The sequence below is a fragment of the Haemaphysalis longicornis genome, unplaced genomic scaffold (genome assembly GCF_048455015.1).
Source record: "Haemaphysalis longicornis isolate Haplotype H1 unplaced genomic scaffold, Haemaphysalis longicornis Haplotype H1 scaffold_13, whole genome shotgun sequence".
In the NCBI taxonomy this organism is placed as follows: Eukaryota; Metazoa; Arthropoda; class Arachnida; order Ixodida; family Ixodidae; genus Haemaphysalis; species Haemaphysalis longicornis.
The window spans coordinates 2,422,014-2,442,414 of record NW_027526233.1 but is presented as its reverse complement, the minus strand read 5'-3'; the positions used below and the strand labels follow the sequence as shown (position 1 = coordinate 2,442,414).

At 47.8% G+C, this 20,401-nt stretch overlaps 1 protein-coding gene across 1 annotated transcript in view; it reads right to left on the bottom strand.

Annotated features, from left to right (window-relative positions):
• Window positions 1-20,401, bottom strand: part of LOC144164209 (organic cation transporter protein-like) — a 203,190-nt gene that overhangs the window by 16,309 nt on the left and 166,480 nt on the right. The window contains exon 6 of the mRNA XM_077694726.1: window positions 13,200-13,433. Within this exon, the coding sequence (XP_077550852.1) occupies window positions 13,200-13,433 (234 nt within the window). The remainder of the gene's footprint in view (window positions 1-13,199; window positions 13,434-20,401) is intronic.

Below are 20,401 nucleotides of genomic sequence, written 5' to 3'. Positions count from 1 at the left end.
CGCGAGCCAGTTGACGAGCTTGATGGGCGCGAGTGATAGCATCGCGAGCGCATTCAGAGGAGCAGGCAGGAAGGAGCGAGTCCAAAGGCAAAGCCGGTTCACGGCCAAACAGTAGATAAAATGGGGAGAAACCGGACGTGTCATGGCGGGAGGTGTTGTACGCGAAAGTTACGAATGGTAATGCAAGGTCCCAGTCTCGGTGGTCAGAAGACACGTACATAGACAGCCTGTCGGTCAGCGTCCGGTTCAAGCGTTCGGTGAGGCCATTAGTTTGCGGGTGATAGGCCATGGCAAGCTTGTGTTTCGTCGAGCAAGAGCGGAGGATGTTGTCGATAACTTTGGACAGAAAGTTTTTCCCGCGGTCAGTTAGAAGCTGGCGGGGAGCGCCGTGGTGCAGAAGGACGTCGTAGAGAAGAAAGTCAGCGACGTCAGTCGCGCAGCTTGTTGTAAGGGCGCGGGTGATGGCGTACCGCGTCGTGTAATCTGTCGCAACGGCGACCCACCGGTTTCCCGCTGACGACAGTGGGAAGGGACCAAGTAAATCGAGACCCACCCGGAAGAACGGCTCATGGGGAATGTCGATGGGTTGAAGTTCTCCAGAAGGAAGTGTGGAAGGCTTTTTCCGACGCTGGCAGCTGTCACACGAGGCAACGTAGCGGCGTACAGATTGGTAAAGGCCAGGCCAGAAGAACCTACGCCGCACTCGATCATAAGTTCTGGTTATCCCTAGGTGGCCTGGGGTGGGTACGTCGTGTAGCTGGTACAGGACGGTCGAACGCAGGTGTCTGGGCACAACGAGGAGGAGGTCCAGACCGTCAGCACGGAAGTTATGGCGGTATAAGACGCCACTTTGTAGGGTGAAGTTGCGCGTAGAAGAATCGGGTGATGAAGAGGTAAGTCGTTGAATGAGGGAACGGAGCGACGGGTCACGGCGCTGCTCGTCACCGATGTGGAGAAAGTCAGATATTGCGAACACGCAAGCGACATCAGTAGGTGGGGTGGCCTCAGGGGGCTCAACAGGGTAACGTGAGACGCTGTCAGTGTCTTTATGCAAGCGACCCGACTTATAGGTGACGGAAAACGTATACTCCTGCAGACGTAACGCCCAGCGACAACTCCTTGCGGTGGGGTCTTTCAAGTTGGTAAGCCAGCACAGCGCATGGTGATCTGTGATGACTTTAAAATGTCTGCCGTACAAGTAGGGACGAAATTTTGCGAGGGCCCAGACAAGAGCAAGGCACTCGCGCTCTGTAATAGAATAATTGCGCTCGGACTTTGACAGCAAACGGCTGGCGTACGCAATCACGCGGTTTTGGCCGGCTTGCGATTGGGCCAATACGGCGCCGATCCCGTGGCCGCTTGCGTCGGTACGCACTTCGGTGGGAGCGGAAGCGTCGAAGTGACCCAAAATTGGTGGTGACGTTAGGAGGGAAATCAAAGTGCTGAATGCTTAGGCTTGATCGGGACCCCACGTAAAAGTGGCACCGTTTTCCAAAAGGTCCGTGAGAGGACGAGCGACGTGGGCAAAATTTTCTATAAAACGGCGAAAATAGGAGCAAAGTCCGACAAGGCTGCGGACATCGGGAGTCGAGCGCGGCACGGGGAAATCGGTGACGGCTCGAACTTTGTCGGGTTCGGGCTGAACTCCAGAGGCGTCGACCAGGTGCCCAAGAATTGTTATCTGGCGGTGGCCAAAGCGACACTTCTTGGAATTTAGTTGGAGACCAGCGCGTCGAAATATTTCAAGGATATCTGACAGGCGCTCCAGGTGTGTCTCAAATGTGGGTGAGAAAATGATGACGTCGTGTAGATAACATAAGCACGTAGTCCACTTAAAACCGCGCAAAAGGGAGTCCATCATTCTCTCGAATGTGGCCGGAGCATTGCACAGACCAAATGGCATAACCCGGAATTGGTAAAGGCCATCAGGGGTCACGAATGCAGTCTTTTCGCGGTCTTGCTCATCAACGGCTATCTGCCAGTAACCAGATCTCAGGTCAATCGACGAAAAGTATCTGGCACCATGCAGGCAGTCGAGGGCGTCGTCTATGCGCGGAAGGGGATAGACATCTTTTCTCGTGATCTTGTTTAAATGCCGATAATCCACGCAAAAACGCCACGTGCCGTCTTTCTTCTTGACTAAAACGACAGGGGATGCCCACGGACTAGAAGACGGTTCATTGATGTCATTGCTGAGCATTTTCTCGACCTCTTGTTGGATCACGAGGCGTTCAGAATGAGATACGCGATATGGCCGTCTTCGCACCGGTGCTGCATCTCCAGTGATGATGCGGTGCGTCACAGCGTGTGTCCTACTCAGTGGACGGCTGCCTAAATCGAAGATGTCTTTATAGGACGTCAAGAGAGAACGAAGAGCGTCGGCGTCCATTTGCGAAAGATCGGGTGCGATCATCGCTGCGACTTCATTCGCTGGGAGTGATGACTGCACAGTGGGACCCAAGCAAGGCGTCACGGGCTCTAACGGGGTAGTAGCGGTATGTGCTTCCAAAGGGCACAGTGATGAAAGTGACATTCCTTTCGGTAAAACTTGAGGGAAGGAACCGAAGTTGAGGAACGGGAGACAGGTCTTGTTGTCAACAATAGTGTGCGGCATAGTAACATTGCGTGACAAAAGCACATCCAGAAGAGGTGAAACGACGTAGTCGCCATTTGCAACAGGGGAGGACGGGGATAAGGAGATGTAGCTGACAGCGTTTGGGGGCAAACGAACGTGTTCGGTGTTGCAACAGCGCAGCTGGGGTACGTCGGAAGAAGGAGGGAGAGGAAATTGGAGGCGGAGGAGTCCAGTAGAACAGTCATGAGAGCGGAATGCTCAGAGAGAAAATCAAGGCCCAGAATGAGGTCATGAGGACAGTGTTCCAGTACGGTAAACAGAACGGCTGTTTCTTGGTCAGCGATGCGTATGCGAGCTGTGCACATTCCGACGACCGGAGGCATGCTGCCGTCGGCTACTCGAACTACACGGGACGTTGGCGGCGTAAGGACTTTGTGGAGACGGCGGCGAAGGCTCCAACTCATGACGGAAATCTGGGCACCGGTGTCGATAAGAGCTCGTACTACAACTCCATCGACAAGGACTTCAAGTAAATTGTGTATAGTCGGCAAAGTCAGTAGAGGATTTACGGGCCGGGTCGGTGATGCAGCGTCACCTCCTTGATCTACATGACTTAGTTTTCCGGAGGGGGTCGAGAGTATTCGGCCATTGGGGAGGGACGGCGAGGCAGCGGTGATCGGGACTGGCGGCGTTACGGCGACGGCGATCGGTTCATTCGGGTGTTGGGACTGGTAGAGTTGGGCGGGTTGAAGTCAGTGCGGGAAGAGGAGCAGTTTTGCCGGTCATTGGAGTATCCAAAGGATGGTCGAGTACTGTAGTTGGCATAGCCGTTGCGGAAGGTCGGGGGCCTGCGGTTGCGACAGTACCGGGCAATGTGGCCGACTCCAGAGCAACTGAAACAAATCGGTTTGTCGTCTGGTGTACGCCACTCAGCAGGGTTCCGGCGGGAATAGCGGGGAGGAGGATGGTCGATGTGGGGACCGGGAGACCGGAACTGTCGTTGGAAAGTAGAGCCAATCGCGCACACAGGGTGAAGGCCCAGGTTGGCTATTTCGTCGCGGACAATGGCTTGGATGGCGGAAACGGTGAGGAGCTCGTTCCGATCCGGCCCGTATGGCACCGCAGTAGTAGGGGCCATAGCCTCCAGTTCTCGGCGCACGATTTTTGTTATATCTGCCGACGGAGGAAAGAGATCTTGAAGGCGTGAAATACGGGCTGGTGGACGTCCATCTTCACATGAAGATGTAGCTGCTGTGTGCGGAAGCCTTGTAAAGTTGTGGGCGATACGGCGTCCTTTGGCCTCTTCGAATCGGCGACATTCCGTAATGATGGACTCCACTGTGGCACAGTCTTTGCACATAAGAAGGTGGAATGCATCACCCGCAATGCCCTTCAGTATGTGGCCTACTTTATCGGTCTCCGTCATGGTGCTGTCAGCCTTAGAGCAAAGGGCCAAGACGTCCTGGATATAGGCGACGTAAGATTCGGTCGACGTCTGGGCGCGCGATGCGTGCTCCTTTCGGGCAGCAAGCTGACGGCCAAGAGGCTTTCCGAATACCGCTCGCAGCTTTGTTTTGAACACCTCCCAACTGGTCATTTCGGTCTCGTGCGTCTCAAACCACTTGCGCGCGGGGCTTTCCTCTTTCAGGTAGAAGATCGCATTCGCCAGCATGATGGTAGGGTCAACATCAACGTCATCTGTTCCGGTAAACAGGCCAGGCTCCCGGGGATGAGATACGATGACGATGGGTGTCGTCGACGCGGTCGCTCCATCGGTCGGCATGGTGACACGAGGAACCGAGCGTCTACTACGAAGCTCCGTGGTGGATGGAGCTGGTGGAGCACGCCCGGGCGAGGGTACGGGATGAGTTGTTCACTCGAACTCCGAAACCTCCACCAAGGATGTTACGTGGCAAAGACACGTAAGGTGAAGCTATTTATAAGTCAGAATAAGCCGGCAAGCACTGGATTCGGTAGCAGCGTGAGTCCGGGGCCAAGCGTTGTCGTTCTCGTCGTCTTCTATCAGCGGCGCAGCGCCGACCGCATGTTTGGCGCGAACAGGGATTGCCCCGTCACAATATGAAGTGGGCGCATTGCACGGCCTGAACGCGACTGATTTAACGCGTCCTGCTTAGTGCTTGACGTCAAAGCTCAAGAGGCACACATTGGATATTTCCAGCTATCTGTATTTTATTTTTGGTATGTACGTAGACTTGGCTATAGCACCATTTATGAAGTACACACAGGTTGTAAGACGGGAGGTTGCGCCTCAGCTGCTTTTAGCTGTATTGACGCTAGGAGGTTTTCCGGTCTGCACGTTCGTTTTACTTGCGCATCGGCCTGTGTAGGGCGAGGGACTCAGTATCTGTCAGTGTAGCGGCGAAGACGCACAGGTGGGTAGAAAAAACACGTGAACCCTAGAATTCTGAATTACCTTACAGCGTCTAGCATCTCTTATTAAGTTTTGTTCAACTTTCAATAAAGCTTACTCGAAAATATGTTTCACCCCCGCCCTCTCTCGCTCCGATGATGATGATGATCATTGCTATTGGTTTCCCCTTTGAAGCGGGATGATGACATGTCATCTTACCAAAAAGGACTAATACAACCATGTTTTACACTCTTGGTTTAATACTAGCGCTGCTTAGGGCAGGCACTAAAGCTTATTAGGCCCGAAATACTTTTTTTTTCTTGTTACAGGTGGTAACTGTCCTAGGCAATAGCTTTTCGTCCACCAGCATTGTAATCTTCTTTTCGTTCCGTCGACAGCTTTGAAGTTAACTTTCTCTCTGATACCCTTAAATCCTAGGGCTTCTGGAAGCCCAATATTCCCTTCATGTAGATTTGGATGGATACCCTCACATTCTAACACGATGTGCCGCATAGTTTCTGTTTCTTTTCCGCAGACCACGCATACCCCATCATTTTGTGAATACTTCCCCACAAAACTCTTAGTTCGCAGGCAACCTGCTCTAGGCTCAAAAAGCAAAGCACTGCCCTGGGAATTATCGTAGAAATTTTCCTTTCTCATGTTCAATTTCTCAGCCCTGTACACCTCTAACGACGTTTTAGCTTCCATTTTTTCCCTCCATTTATTCGTTTCAATCTGCCTTGCCTCTTCTTTGGTTACCTTGGCTGTTTTGGATTCTCCACTGTTCTTTCCGTATTTCATTTTTAGCCTTCTGGTCTTTCTTAACCACTGCGTGTCCACGCTTTTCAAGTATAGGTACCTAAATACCTTAGCTGCGCACCTTCGTTGATCCATTGCCCTCAACCTCATCTCAAAGCATATTTTACTGTGTGCATCTCTAACTTCAAACGACGCCCAGCCCATATCTCCTTGAACTGCTTCGTTACTTGTTTTTCCATGCGCGCCTAAGGCCAAACGTCCTACCGTTCTCTGGTTTACTTCCAGGCCTGAGAGAACGTCTTATTTCAAGCAGAGTACAGCATTCGCAAACGTGAGACCCGGAACCATTACTCCTTTCCACATTCCTCTTACTACTTCGTATCTGTTATACCCCCACAGAGCTCTATGCTTCATTATAGCAGCGTTTCGCTTTCCCTTAACCTTAAGTTGCACCTCATGAGTTCTTAAGTAGTTATCCCCTTCGTTTATCCACACTCCCAAATATTTTATATTCCTTCACTATAGGTAATTCGCCTTGCTGGATAGACACTACATCAGTGGTAGCGTCATTGAAAACCATTATTCCTGATTTTTCTGCACTGAAATCTAACCCGAGGTCGGTGGCTTCCTGGCCGCTAATATTTACTAGCCGCGGCATATCGGATATGTTATCAGCTAAAAGAACAATGTCGTCTGCGTATAACATTCCCGGAATATGCTGTTGTACCACTTCGCCTTGCAGCATATGGGTTAGGCTAAACCCTACTTGACTTTCTTCCAGTTTCTTTTATAACCCTGCCATGTAAAGCATGAACAGTATTAGGCTCAAAGGGCATCCCTGTTGCAGTCCCCGATGGATATTGACCTGCTGGGCGCATTTCTGTCCTTCCCAAGTAAGGTGCACTCTATTGTCTTTATAGATTGCTATAAGGAACTGTACTAACTCGTCATCTAATCCCTGGAGTTTCAGCGTTGTCCACAGCCGTTCTCTGTTTACGTTGTCATATGCCCCTTTAATGTCCAAGAACGTGATCAATAGTGGTCTATTCTGTGTTTTCGCAATTTCAATGCATTGCGTTATCACGAACAAATTGTCATCCAGTCGCCTGTCTTGTCTAAATCCATTCTGCAGTTCGCCAAGTATTTCATTTTCTTCCATCCATGCTTGAATTTCTGATTTTATCGCCTGCATTACGAATCTATACACCACTGACGTTACTGGGAGTGGTTTGTAGGAATCAATACTGGCTTTGTCTCCTCTGCCTTTATATATTAACTTCATCCTACTTTCTAACCAGTCCTCTGGTATTTGTTTGATTTCTATCACCTTATCTATTGCTCTCATAAACGATTCCTTACTTTTAGGTCCAAGCAGGTTTATCAGTTGCATTGTTATTCCGTCCGGGCCCACTGCTGTCTGGGGGGAAACCTTTTGCTCTGCTTTTTTCCAATCAATGTTGCTCAAACTTATTTCCTTTACCGCAGTCTTCTGTGGCGCTGATGTTATCGGTGCTGGTTTCCCTACCACTATTGTCCTAAACTTCTCACTAATCACTCGATAAATATGCGCCGATGCGTGCTCTCCTTCTAAATGTTCCCCCTCCTCATCAATCAGGAATTTTTGATGGTTATTGTTTTTTGAGCTTAGTGATTTTACATGGTTCCAAAATTTCTTGGATTGGCTTTTCTCCTTCTTCCGTATTTCTGCCATCCATTGTTCGCTTTTCTGCTTGACCTTTGCTTGCACCATTTTCTGCACTTCTAGTTTTTTCCCACGGTAGATATCCCATTTCCCCTTCACTACCTCCGGTTCCATACCACTTCTTTTTGCTTCTCTATGTTCTCTCGACGCCTTTCTTCGCTGGTCAATAGCCTCTTTTATTTCCTTATTCCACCAGCTTCTCGGCTTTCTCTCCCACCCGCCTTACCTCCCTCCCTGCCTCCCTCCTTCTGTAGGTCTTATAAAATCTCAGCACCTCCGGTCAGGCCACACGATAAGCACTTTTAAACTTTGACGCTATCTTTCTCTGTCTCGAACTGACCAAAAACCCGCCACTGCAACTTTTCACGACCATATCTTTAGCTAAGAATGCGGACATGTTTTCCGAGTTTCCTGTGCTGCGGTGATTAAGACCATTGCGGCTAGTCTAGCTCTCATCACTGAACTTCGGTACTTGGAAAGCGTACATAATAAATGCAGCAACTCAGCTCCAAAATGATCCCTCGACACCGCAGTGACGCCAGCGTGTCATACATCTTAAGGCCGAAACGTAGATGTGATCTGCAACTTTTTTTTTCTCGCGTCTTTGTTTTGTCTCTTCCTAAGACTAGACAGAAAACCGCTTTGCCATGGCCAAGCACAGAGGACCTTTAGCGGAGGCGTACTTTTCCCCATCCTGATTTTATACATGGAATCAAGACGTTCAGGTGATTCGGGAAGGCCCTACCAGTGCACGCACTGGAAGGATACAACGCATTCGCCAGTCCATTCAGCTCGACAGTGCACGCTGTGATGGTGCTGACGATGCCATCGCATTTCTGATGGCCCTGCCTCAAACATCAACGGCCCTAAATTTACCCACTTTTCTTTTCAACAAAATGACCCCGTCTTGTTGTGATAAGTGTGCGCCAAGCATGCCCTATCCAGAGGAGCTACACTGCGTCAACATTTTTTTTTGGTCTAATGCGACTGAGCTTCACCCTGGCTGTGAGGCGTCCCTTAATACAGTGCGCTGGACTAGTTTTGACTGCTTGGGGGTCTTTAACGTGCGCGGAAGGCTGGATGCACGGGCATTTTAGCTTTTACCCTTCACGTGAAAAGGAGCTACCCCGGCCAGGATCAATCCGGCATCCTTATGCATAGCACCACAACGCCTCTGCCATCGAGACACTGCGGCGGGTAGCAGGTGTTTTCTCATTAAAAGCATCCCTTTATTTACTACTGGTCTGTTCATTAATCATTGGAGCTTACTTCTGCAAAGATACCGCGAAACAGTTTCACAGGACTAGTTAAAACAAATTGTGTAGTGTGTTGTTCTCTACATGGCCGACGCATACAAATATTCCTATCCGAAGTAGCCTTAATATATGCAATGGTGACATCTATTAACAGCGAATTCTGTTGTTTTGCCACAGTCATGGCTTTGGACACCGTTATTCTTCTGCTTCCACCTTAACAAAACTTCGCGCGCGTTTGACCTCAGTGGGGAGAAGGGAAATGTCCAAACAGAGTTTCGCCGTTACAACGCCGTGCGCTATTCAGGCGTTTACAAAATATACTGGAAGCACTTTTGCCACCGACGCAAGGCGTACCCCTCTTTTATACTATGGAGGCGTCGGAATGTTCAAGTACCAGCGCAACACCATCTTTGCTTAGAATCTGTTGGAATAGCAATGCGTTATCGTTTTCCAAACAGGACATTCTCCATACGCATCGGTTCTGCACCTGATTTTGCGTTGCAGCTACTATCCTCTTGCGAGTTTGTGTCCTACTTAGTTTATTTTTTTCTATAAAACACCTTCTTAGCATTCACTTGAACAAACTGGCTGTTTGCTGTTTTCGGCTTGCTTAAATGCCGAGATCTTACCACAGTTCTGTGCGATAGGGGCACGGCTGGCTTCCTTCATTGCATCTCCTTTACGTGGTACGATGTGGAGAAGAGATTTTTTTGAAGCTTTGTTTTGGACTTTGATGAGTCCAAGAAAAAGCTACCAAGACAAAGCTTAAACTAAATTTTTATGTGCTTCTTCTCCCGACATTACTTGTGCTGCTGCCGTTACCTGGCGTGTATGCTCGGTTGGTATCTTACGTTACTACCAACTGGCGCTTTCCTCCGGAATCCCAGGCCCTCGTCGCAAAAGTAGCAGTTTAAAGGAACTGCCGCGCAACTCGCAGGTGGCTCGGTTATGTTTTCGTTGCTAGCTAACACTGAGGTACCGAGTTTCCTTTCCCATACGACGGCAACGTGGTTCTTCTGGGAGAAGCGTGCGTTCCGCCAATCAACTTCGGGGCAGTTTGGGGGGCGAAGATCGCTTTGTCCGCACTCTACATAAGTCAGGTAGCCACAAAAGTGGAACTCATTTATTTTTTCGTCATGCTCTTCATTCTTCACGGACTGGGGCGTGAATCCTGCTTACAACAACAGCCAGGACAAAACTGCACCGTTGATTTTGGCCACAAGTTCAAGTTAGACCTTTGAAATCGAATTACGAAGCTTAAAAAAAGCTGTCTACGGCGTGCGTCTTCCTAGCTGACACCACTCGCAGTAATCAACGTCCACACCGAAATGTGGCAGTACGGTTGACCAAGGGATCTCTTATAGGATCTCCGCGAGGGATTGGAATGATGAGCGTTTCCCGTTAAGTGTCTGATACGCCCCACTCCTCACGGCTCCACTTTAAGCCGATTGAAACCTGTCCGTTGGACACCCCAGCTTTTTTTTTTCTCTTCTTACTCCACACACTCATTGGCCGCTATTGCCCCTCTGATGCTGCACGCTAAGTCAATCTTGTTTCCAGCTTTGACCATGAAGCCCACATACGGCCGGGAGCCTAGCGTAGCACGCTCACAAGCAAACATGCACGCCATTTCCCGAAGTGAAGCTTCCGTTTGGTAAGTAGATTCAGGGTCGAGGCGAAAAATCTGACGGGCGAAAACACAAATTTGCTGCCAATTTTGCAGGAGTTGAATTTGTTAACTTAAAGTATGGGCTTCCGCTCAATACCTGAACGCGTAAGTATTTATAAGTAACATTCTGGAATATTACACAACCTGCATTAAGTTCCATAGATATGTTACCGAGCCTTCGCTAGTCATCCTTTGTTAGCAAAATCAACCTGTGGGTTTTTGAGCGCAGTGGGCTGCTGGAAATTTAAGCACCAGGTGAACTAATTATGCAGCAAATATTTTTGCTCCTTGAAATGATTATTTATCCAAACGTTTGAATAGGTTCCCTCTGATTGGTTGAAATTAACTATCTGATTACCCATTTTGCGCACCCTCGGCATCAGTGGACAGTGCGCTTTTAAAATCAAATCGCATTTGTGGAGATCACAAGCGAATCGCCTAGGCCACTATTGCTGCCACTGATTGGTTGAAATTAAATATCTGATTAGCCATTTCGCTCACCTTTGGCATCAGTAGACATTCCGCTTTTAAAATCAAATCGCATTTGTGGAGATGCACATAGGCAAATCGGCTAGGCCACTTGAAGGTCACCCGCTAATAACACTACGCTATACGAGGGTAGGCTGATGCAAATCTTTGAACTGATTCCCACACACAAGACAAAGCTTAGGTGCCCCGCTAACTTCGCTTACTTTGGAACCCAGCTATCACCTGTTCATTCGCTCAATGCACGGCTAGTGTCAGCTTTGCGAGTTCATTCCAAGCAGTTGATGCTCACGTTTACCGGCATACCTGCGTGTGCCGGTAACGATCACTGCGATGCAGCAGACCTAATCAGCTGCCATCTCGCTTCGTAAAAAACTTGGTCTTTAATCAAACCGCTTCCGCGCTTAGATTAAAACTTAAACAAATTTACTTTTCCTAACATTTCGTTCAGTGAAACAAGAAACACTGGCTGTAAAATTATAAATAATATATTTTTAATGTGAAACGACATGCTTTTGCTGTTGTTTTGCATGTAACGAACAAAAACCGAATCTGGCGAATTTCGGATTTTTCTCGTCAGTAACAACACGTTTTCATTGGGGTCTCAGAAGGCTGATCCTATTCTGTTTTAAGAATGTTAATGGTCAGTTATAAAGATGCAGCTCCTCGAAAGCAACACAAACTCCACGCAAGGATTTGTACGGGCAACGCAAATATTTATTCTTTAAATTCTAGCGCGGGTATAACACTTTTGCCGTTCAAAAATGTGCCACGGAAAGTAACAACGGCGAATGTGTGCTGCGTGTTTCAAACCGGCCAGACTCATGAAGGGCTAGATTTTCGAACCAAACACAACATACGTAACAATCGAATGAAACGAGAGCAATTTAGCCTTAAAGCAGCCATGATGAGAAAACACAAGTTTGGTTCATTCAGAAGATTGCCTCGTTAGAATCATACTGACGCCACTTTTAACGTAAACTTCGCTCAAATAAGGTACATAATTAAGAAAAAAGGGAATGTCCATGCGACCCATTAGCTCATTTCCTGCTAGAGAACCTATGATATCATACCAGCCAGCTCTGCGATTGGCGTAGTGCGGAAAAACCAAACGCAAATTAGGCAGAGCTTATAAGTTTGCCGAACAAGCTATTTGCGCTTAAATCTAGGGCAAATTCTTTTTAAAGTCGTAAGAATGGTGGTACAAACAGTGGAAGTTACGAAAGCGCACGTAAACATAGGAGTGCCGATCCGCACTCCTGTTGGTACTGCGCGAACTATGCTTGGCTTAGCTGCACAGGAGCTCGGGGCCTTGGGGCTGTCTCAGACGACACTGGCCGATTGACGCAAACAAGGGTGTCTTACGTGACCATATTTGTCGAGCAAGCATTCTGTTTTGCAAAACGATTATTTTCTCCCTGAAAAAAACAATCCAGGTTTCAATACGTTCAAAAACAAACCAAAGGACGAAAAAGGCTTGTGAGGGTATGGTGGCGCCATCTAGTTTCAATGACGGTTAAAAAGGCTTCCCAATTGGCTGCAGAGCGTTCAGTCCCCGTGATGTCCTTGGAAACCACGAAAACACACCATTCACCGGGAAAATCAAAATTTTATCCTAAATTAATTTTTTTACGTTTGCATACATATAAGTGCTGGGGTACTATAAAACACGAAAACTTTCTAAGAACACAAACTTGTATTTTTCTTCATGACTCCTTTAAAGCACAAACCGTCAGTTCCTATGCATCCCCTCGCTAACCATGAGAACAAGAATGAGCGACCATGTGCTTCGGCGTGTTCATACATAGTAACCATCGCACTCAAACACAAATACCTGGACACGATGGCGTTTCAACTATATAAAAATAAGGCGGAGAACTCTATGGCGTAATGTACGCCTAACTTTGCTCGTATTTTTAGTTTGCTGACTTGACCCAAGACTCATTTGTGTTGGGCGCATTGATCTTCGAATGGAAGAGTGGTGGTTTGAGGCAGTCTTCTATGCTTGTTCCGCCATTTCCTTGACGTGTGACGTGAGACACAAACACTGTGAGAGAATAACAGTTTTGTACCAAATTACGCTAGCGGAGCCATGCATAGTAAAATAAAAGCACGTCATTAAGGCTTCACATGACAAAACTTCTTGAAACCATGGCCATGTAAGAAAAAAATACCCCAGACCTTGCAGAAATGAGAAATTGAGCTGGCTTGTACATAACTTTGTAAGAAAGTGGCAGAGCAGCGGACGGGGCTGAATGCTTTATTGATAGTAAGCGCTAGTGTTATTCTCCTTTTTGCTCCACGCCGCTTGTTGCGCTTCCGCTTTCTTACAGATATGAACTCTTCAGCACGTCATAAATTTCGCGTTATACATAACTTACCAGTGAATGAAGGCACAAGCAGTGTGTCGGCGTAGTCGTTTAAACCGGAGTATTTCTAAGGGGCCCCCAATCGAAGAAGCTTTGGCCAAATTAATACCCTTCATAAGCTGTGCTATTGTTTCATCCATCTTCGGTAGGGGCCTCCGGTTGATTGCGAATATCCTTGTAAGGGCTGTTTTGGCAGCTGGGATTCGATTCGTCGTGAGGAGCCACCTAGGTGATTCTTGGATGAACCTACACATATTCAAAGACAGAGAAACAATCGTGTGAGGCAAAGTAAGTGACGGCAATTGACACTTGGAGTGTTCTCTTGTGGAACGTAAATTGCTTTCACGTTATTACCGATGAAATCATCATGAGGTGGCGTCGAGGATATTAACAAAAAAGTGTTAAAACAATCATGACACCATCGCCCCATTTCTGTGCTTGATGTATGCGCAGTCGCTCTCGAAAGGCATTCTTCCAGATGACTGGAAAGTGGGCAAGGTCGGTCCCATCTACAAATCAGGTGATAAAAACTGTCCAATGAACTACTGTCCTATTTTTTTAAAAAGCATCCCTTAAAAATCATAAAACATGTCATCTACTCAGATTGTAAACTTCCCAGATTCTAACAGCTTCTTTCACCACAGCCAGCATGGTTTTAGGAAAGGATTCTCTTGAGAAACACAACTAGCAATATTTCTTCACGACCTGCATGCTAACCTTGACAACAACTGACAAACTGACGCAATCTTTCCAGATTACGCAAAGGCATTCAACACAGTACCCCACCAAAGACTAATGCTAAAACTATCCCACTTAAACTTTAATCCAAGTGTACAAATTGGATCGAAGCTTTTCTAACCAACCGTTCTTAGTTTGCGCATGTCAATAAGAAATCTTCCGAGAACCTCAAAGTAACATCCGGTGTACCACAAGGTTCTGTTCTTGGCCCCCTCCTGTTTCCCATATACATTAACGACTTACACCTCAGGGTATCCTGCAAAATCCGCATGTTTGTGTAATCTATCGAATAGTAACTAACACTCACGACCAAAGTCTTCTCCAGGAAGACCTTAACCGCATTCAAGAATAGTGCTATAATTTTCTTCTTTCTCGTAACCCTAACAAATGCAAACTTTTCAAAACCCTTTCATTTTTTCATATCATATTGTGAACGTCCCTGTACAGTCACAATCGCCCTTCAAGTATCAAGGTGTCACATTGTCCTGCGATTTTACTTGAAATGCGCACATTACTAACGTCATTTCATCTGCAAATAAAACACCGGGCTTCTTGAGGCGTAACCTACCTCTTTCACTCCAACATGTGACGTTGCTGGCATATCAGTCCCTCATTAGATCGAAACTCGAATATTCCTCCCCCATTTGGAACCCGCCCCAAACATATCTCATTGACAACCTCGAAGCAGTCCAAAATCATGCCGTTCGATTCATTCACTCCATGTACTCGTACGACATCAGCGTTTCATCCTTGAAAGCACAATCCGGTTGATCACCCCTCTCTGTTCGCCGCCGTATGGCCACCCTCTTCCTCTTTCATAATTTTTTTTTCATTCTTCCCGCATCGCAGGTCCTTACATACTCCCGCCGACATACATTTCACACAGCACAAGCTATCCACTTCAAGCGTCCAGTTATCGCAACAGAACTGTCACTTTTTTCGCCTCTTTTTTTCCCCACGCAGCTAAGGATTGGAACGACCTCCCCTGCTCCATTGTTTCAACCACTTGCCCATCACCCTTCATAGGAAATGTTACAACTCACTTTGTTAATGTGTTCAAATGTTTTTTTTTTCCTGTGACTCCACTCCTTATGTAATGCCCCCCAGTGGGGTCCTTCTGGGAATAAAAATGTAAAATGCGATAAAATGTAATGAAATGTAGCTGCGACATCAAGAGTGTATGGTCGTGCACTTTCGCTAAACGGCACTCCTGCTCAATGAAACAGCTAATCTTGTAAAGAAACTTGCGGGTTTGTGCGCAAAAGCTGCACCTGCAAGCTGCACCTGTGCGCAAAAGCTGCACCACCCTCTGAAGGTATTCATCATCAAAAAGTGAGCCAAAAACATATATGGGCAACTTGTATGCCCATACCTTATATGCGCTATATATTTTCTGTTAGGGTAAATGTTACTTCATACTTCAGCAATAAGCACGCTCAAATTACTCCGCTAGCGTATTTTACCAACGTTTCCAAGTCGTAGGCAACAATTTTGCTGTAGCCGAGGCTCGGAGACACTGCAGCGGTTGCGCACTGTATTCTTATTTCAATACAAAAAGAATTATACTCCTATCGCGTAGGACCCGGGTTGGAATCCCAGACCCACGCGCTTGTCTTTTCTGCTTTGGTTATGCTTGTCTCTTAGCCGTTATTCAGGTTTTTTTTAGGTCACGCCGACACCGGAGGCCACATTTTCTCTTATTGGTGGCATTATTTGGTTTCGCGTCAAAACTGTGAGGTTTCGGCACGTTCCGCAGTGCAGCACGTACTGTGCGCCGGTCAAAATATCCTAAAATTCCCCAAATAGCAGCCATTCTCCCGTGTCATTATGCTTTCCCAAAAAGGCGTCCGTTTCCATGCGCAACTGTCCTATATCGACCAGATTTATGGGAAATCCCCAAGGTATAATAAGTTTCCGCGATGAAAAGTTTGGCATTCACCTCAATGCAGCCATGCGGCTACAAAAGAATGCTATACAGCTTTCTCAGAAACTTCGCAATTGAATAAAAATTCGTCCTTGTCCAGGATTCGAACCCGGGACCACCGCTTAACCGGAGCACCCGCTCTACCAACGGAGCTAACCGGGAGGCCACTTGTTTGTAGCGCGAGCGCGAATTGATCAACAACTCGAGGTGATGGACAGGTGTTAATCGACCAGATTTAGAGGAAATCCCCAACGTGGACTACGCTTCTGCGAAGGAATGTCCTATATAAATTCTTACGGATTCTTTGTGGATTCTTTTTCTTTGTGGAGTTTATTCATGCGACTTATATGAAGAGATATTTAAACTAGTCGAGCATCTGAAGCCTACCCAACGTACGTTACTCAATGTATCACCTCTTTTCCAAGCACGTGCGCACTAATCGCGTTTCCCACCCTCCGTTGCTATCAATGGCGCCGCATATTGACTTCACACGCATATTGTCCACCTACCAATCAACAGTTTTGGTGTACATGTGCCGTGAAAATTAATTGGAACACGGTCTCGTCAATTTGTAGGAATTTCTTATAGCGGAAACTGCCTCACTGTATTTGTGTGCGTTACAAGGAGTCCTCCCTCATTGGCCTCAAGGACACAACGTGGCGCTACCTGCGAGTGACGTCACGCATAGGACTCCAGGTTATGTTGTGGTCTTCTAGAAAGGATTTCCTGTGCCTATGCGCCCGCGTGGTGGTTGTCGTGGCCACCGTGTGCCTCCTACCCGTGGTTTTGATGTAAACAACACAAAAATGACGCCGGCTTAACTAAGCTAACCTTGGACATGCAGAGCAAAAGCTTGGCTTAATCTGGTGGAGTCTTGGTTTCGCTCGATTACCTTTGATAAAGCTGTACTGCCGACGACGGCTCAACGCCGTTCGGTGCCGTGCAACGCTCACAGAAGGAGGTCCGCTTGGCTTTATTTCTGGACGAAGGCGGCGTTCATCTCAGCCGGGCGCGAAACGAGTCACGTGGCGCGAGACGACCCAGCGGCGGACGCGTGGGAAGCGGCGGGGTTGGTCGGCTGCCGATCGTCGCAGCATCCGCAACCGCGGCGGCCGCCGCCGCTAGTACGACTGAAAACCGGGATGTGGGCCCAGGGCCGACCGCGGGCCCTGCGAATCACGCGATGCGCTTCGAGGGATGTGTCGGTGGTCAAAACGTGAACGTGCGCATCCGCAGCGAAACCTCTGGACGAAGAGGGTGAAGCTTTGCTGTAAAAAGATCTAGAAACAAATATTCCGGCCAATAATGAGCGACCCGGTAACCTGCGAGCGACCCGCAGCTCGTACGCAGCCGGCTGACGCCGAGGACAATGCAGCTGATGCCGAGAAAAGTACGCTGTTAATTCAATATGAAACACTTGCGACGTGCATTGTACGGAACTGTATGTTCAACGAAAAAGACCTTGTAACAGCGATGGAAACGTGCTGCTCAGTTGTGATCTCACCCCGCAGGCTGCGCGCATTTCCTGGTAAATGAATGACTACGCGGGAACTGTGAGCGCAGTGCTTCGCCCCACATGCTTAAAAGTGCTGGTGCCATCTGCAGTTTTGCTTAGGCAGTGCCCATTACCCTCCGATGTTTTTTTTTATAGCTGGGCCCTGATTTGATTAACAATCACTTCCGTATTCTGTATGGCTGATATCTTTACCTTTCGTGACCCGTGTTTTCAGCGCCTTTGAGCGGGTTTACACATGACTACGTCTACTTATCTGTGACCCATGCCACCTCTACGCCACGTCTACATTACGTGGAAGTGTCGTAGAGGTAGAGCATCAACCTCGCGTGTAGAAGGACGGTGCTTCGAATCCCGCTGCTGGACAATTCCCACCGGATTAAATAAAAACAAATCCGCGTGTTGATGGAACAGCAGAATGAGGCATAGGGTGCGGCCTGACACTGGCGACAATTGCCGGTAGCGCACTCACTCACCAGATCAGCATTGGCCACCCTGGTGTAGTAATGGAACAAACTCCCATGAATATGCCAATTAACCCACGGCCCTCAGTCTCCAGTGGCTGCGAAGCAACTGACCACGGCGGCGGTCAAACCTGTGACGCAGCAGAGGTTGCTAAGAATCCATGGAGTCGGACTGCCGCCATTGTAATCTGAACCTGGGAACGTGTAACATGACAACTTTATCTATTAAGGCGAGTATAGAGGTGTTGTTTGAGGAATTAGAGGGCAATAAATGGGATGTCATATGATATGGCGCAGTGAGGTTAGGACCGGTAAAGCCTTTGACGTGCTGAAAAATGGACACGTCCTATGTTACCGTGGTCTAGTGGACAGAAGAGAACTGGGAGTGGAATTTCTAGTCCACAAAAGCGTACCTGGCAACATAGACGCATACTATACCATTAACGAAAGTTTAGCCGGTCTTGTAATTAGGCCTAATGACAGGTACAAACTCCAAGTGGTACAGTGCAATGTGCAACGGTCTATTGTGCACAAATGCGCTATCTGTTGGGATAGACGATAGGTAGAATCTGTCTTCACGTTGTGGAGGTGGGAAGTTTGATTCTCCCCGGCCGTGACGTTTTTTTTTTCTTTTTTTTTAAGCGGCCGTTGGCGTATTTCGAAACTGAAATCAAATATTGTGGCAGAACAGACGCCTCTGACTCAGGCAGAATTGTCCGAGCTCCTTCACTGGCTCTGTTTACTGAACGCTGCCGTTGATTCTGGGCATGGCAGGCATGGTGGCTCAGTTAGCCACACTGAGAGCATCCCAGGGGCGGCGGGCGGCGTCTCTTTAAAAATTTCTCAATAATGTTTAGAAATACATATGCAATTTAACCTTGCACAAATAGTTGTGTTAAAAGGTTTCCAATACGTAAATAAACGTTTCAGCAGTTACAGTAGCTGCTAGGTTTGCCGGTTACGTGACAGGGACGCATATTGTAGTGCCAAGTTTCGACACTACGAACCACCACCCTTCTGATTTGACGTGTATTGACGTGTATTTGACGTGTATTTTTGTATACCGCTCTGCGTTTTCTCGCGATACGTTTGTTGGTGTCTTGTTTTTTTTACTGATTTTGAAAATATGTATGTGCGGTGCTTGCCAAAGTGATAAATTAGGCATTTCCGTTCTTTATGATGATGTTTTTGTGTTTGCAAGGCAAATCCGCCTGTCTTTCGCTTTGCGAAATCGATTATTTGTTTTCAGAATTATACGCACCAATTCACTACACCTATACAGTGTTGGTTGCTCCTTATTTCTCGTAGACCTTCTCGCATGCTTCACTTGTATGTATCACGCGTATGGTTCTTTTTTAGGGCAAATGCGCCTACATGTTTCGCATTTCCTGAAACTATATTTTGTTCAAGCAGTACACGTTTCATTTCATCACACATGTACAGTGATGATTCTTCTCGTAGTAGACCTGTTTATTTGACGCGTATGGTCCGCAATATTTTTATGAAAGTGTGACGGCTGCTGCCATGTGCTCGGGGAGGGGGGAGTGGGCCTGCGGTTTTGTCAAGCTGGCATCACGCTAGCTTTTTCTGCAGGTCTCCTGCATCATGCATCTTTGATTACAAATAAAGTAATTATGACATTACATTACTATATCCGCTGACCAATGGCTTGAGTGAGCGACTTAACAGAACCCTAACCGACATCCTCTCAATGTAGGTCAGCGTAGAGCATAAAACGTTGGATAAGATCTTACCATACCCAAAATTTGCGCACAACACGGCAGTTCAGACCACAGCAATGACTCCATTTCAGCTGGTTTATGGTCGCACTGCCACTACGACTCTTGATTGCATGCTACCCGTTCATAAGGATGAAAACGGCGACGCCGACTATTTTGTGCCAAGAGCCGAGGAAGCACGCCAGTTATCACGGGAGCGAATTCAACGTCAGAAGATTTCCGATGCTGCTCGCTACAACAAACACAGGCGGGCCGTGTTCTACGAACCAGGGAACGCGGTTTGGGTTTGGACACCAGTTCGACAGCGTGGACGTTCGGAGAAACTGCTCCGTCGGTATTTAGGGCCATATAAAGTTGTTCGCTGCCTTAGCGACGTCAACTATGAATTGGCACCTGATGGAAGGGCACCCTGCTCACGACGCGTCCGGCTAACTCCAGAGGTTGAGCACGTGGTCCGAATGAAGCCCTACTACGACAGAGAGCAGCCATGTTTGACAACACCACGCGTATCCGGAACTTGCTGATGGACAGTACGTTTTCTCTGCCGAATTCCTGCGACGGTTGCCCTTCGGCACTGAAGCCCTGCATTATCTGGTTCCGGGGCCGTCATCTATCATTTCCTGGTGAACCGCACTTCGAGCATCGAGAAGATGCTTCTTCCGAAGAGGGGGCAATGCCACAGTCAAGTGATTATATGGCAGCTCAGAGGCACTCAAGCAGCGCAGAGCGGAGTGCATTCAATCGCTCGTTCGCGCGAGATTGGGTCTGTGCGGAAACACCCCGGCTTGAAGAAGGAGACAACGTTGTCTCTCTCGCGGGCTTCCCTCAGCAAGCAG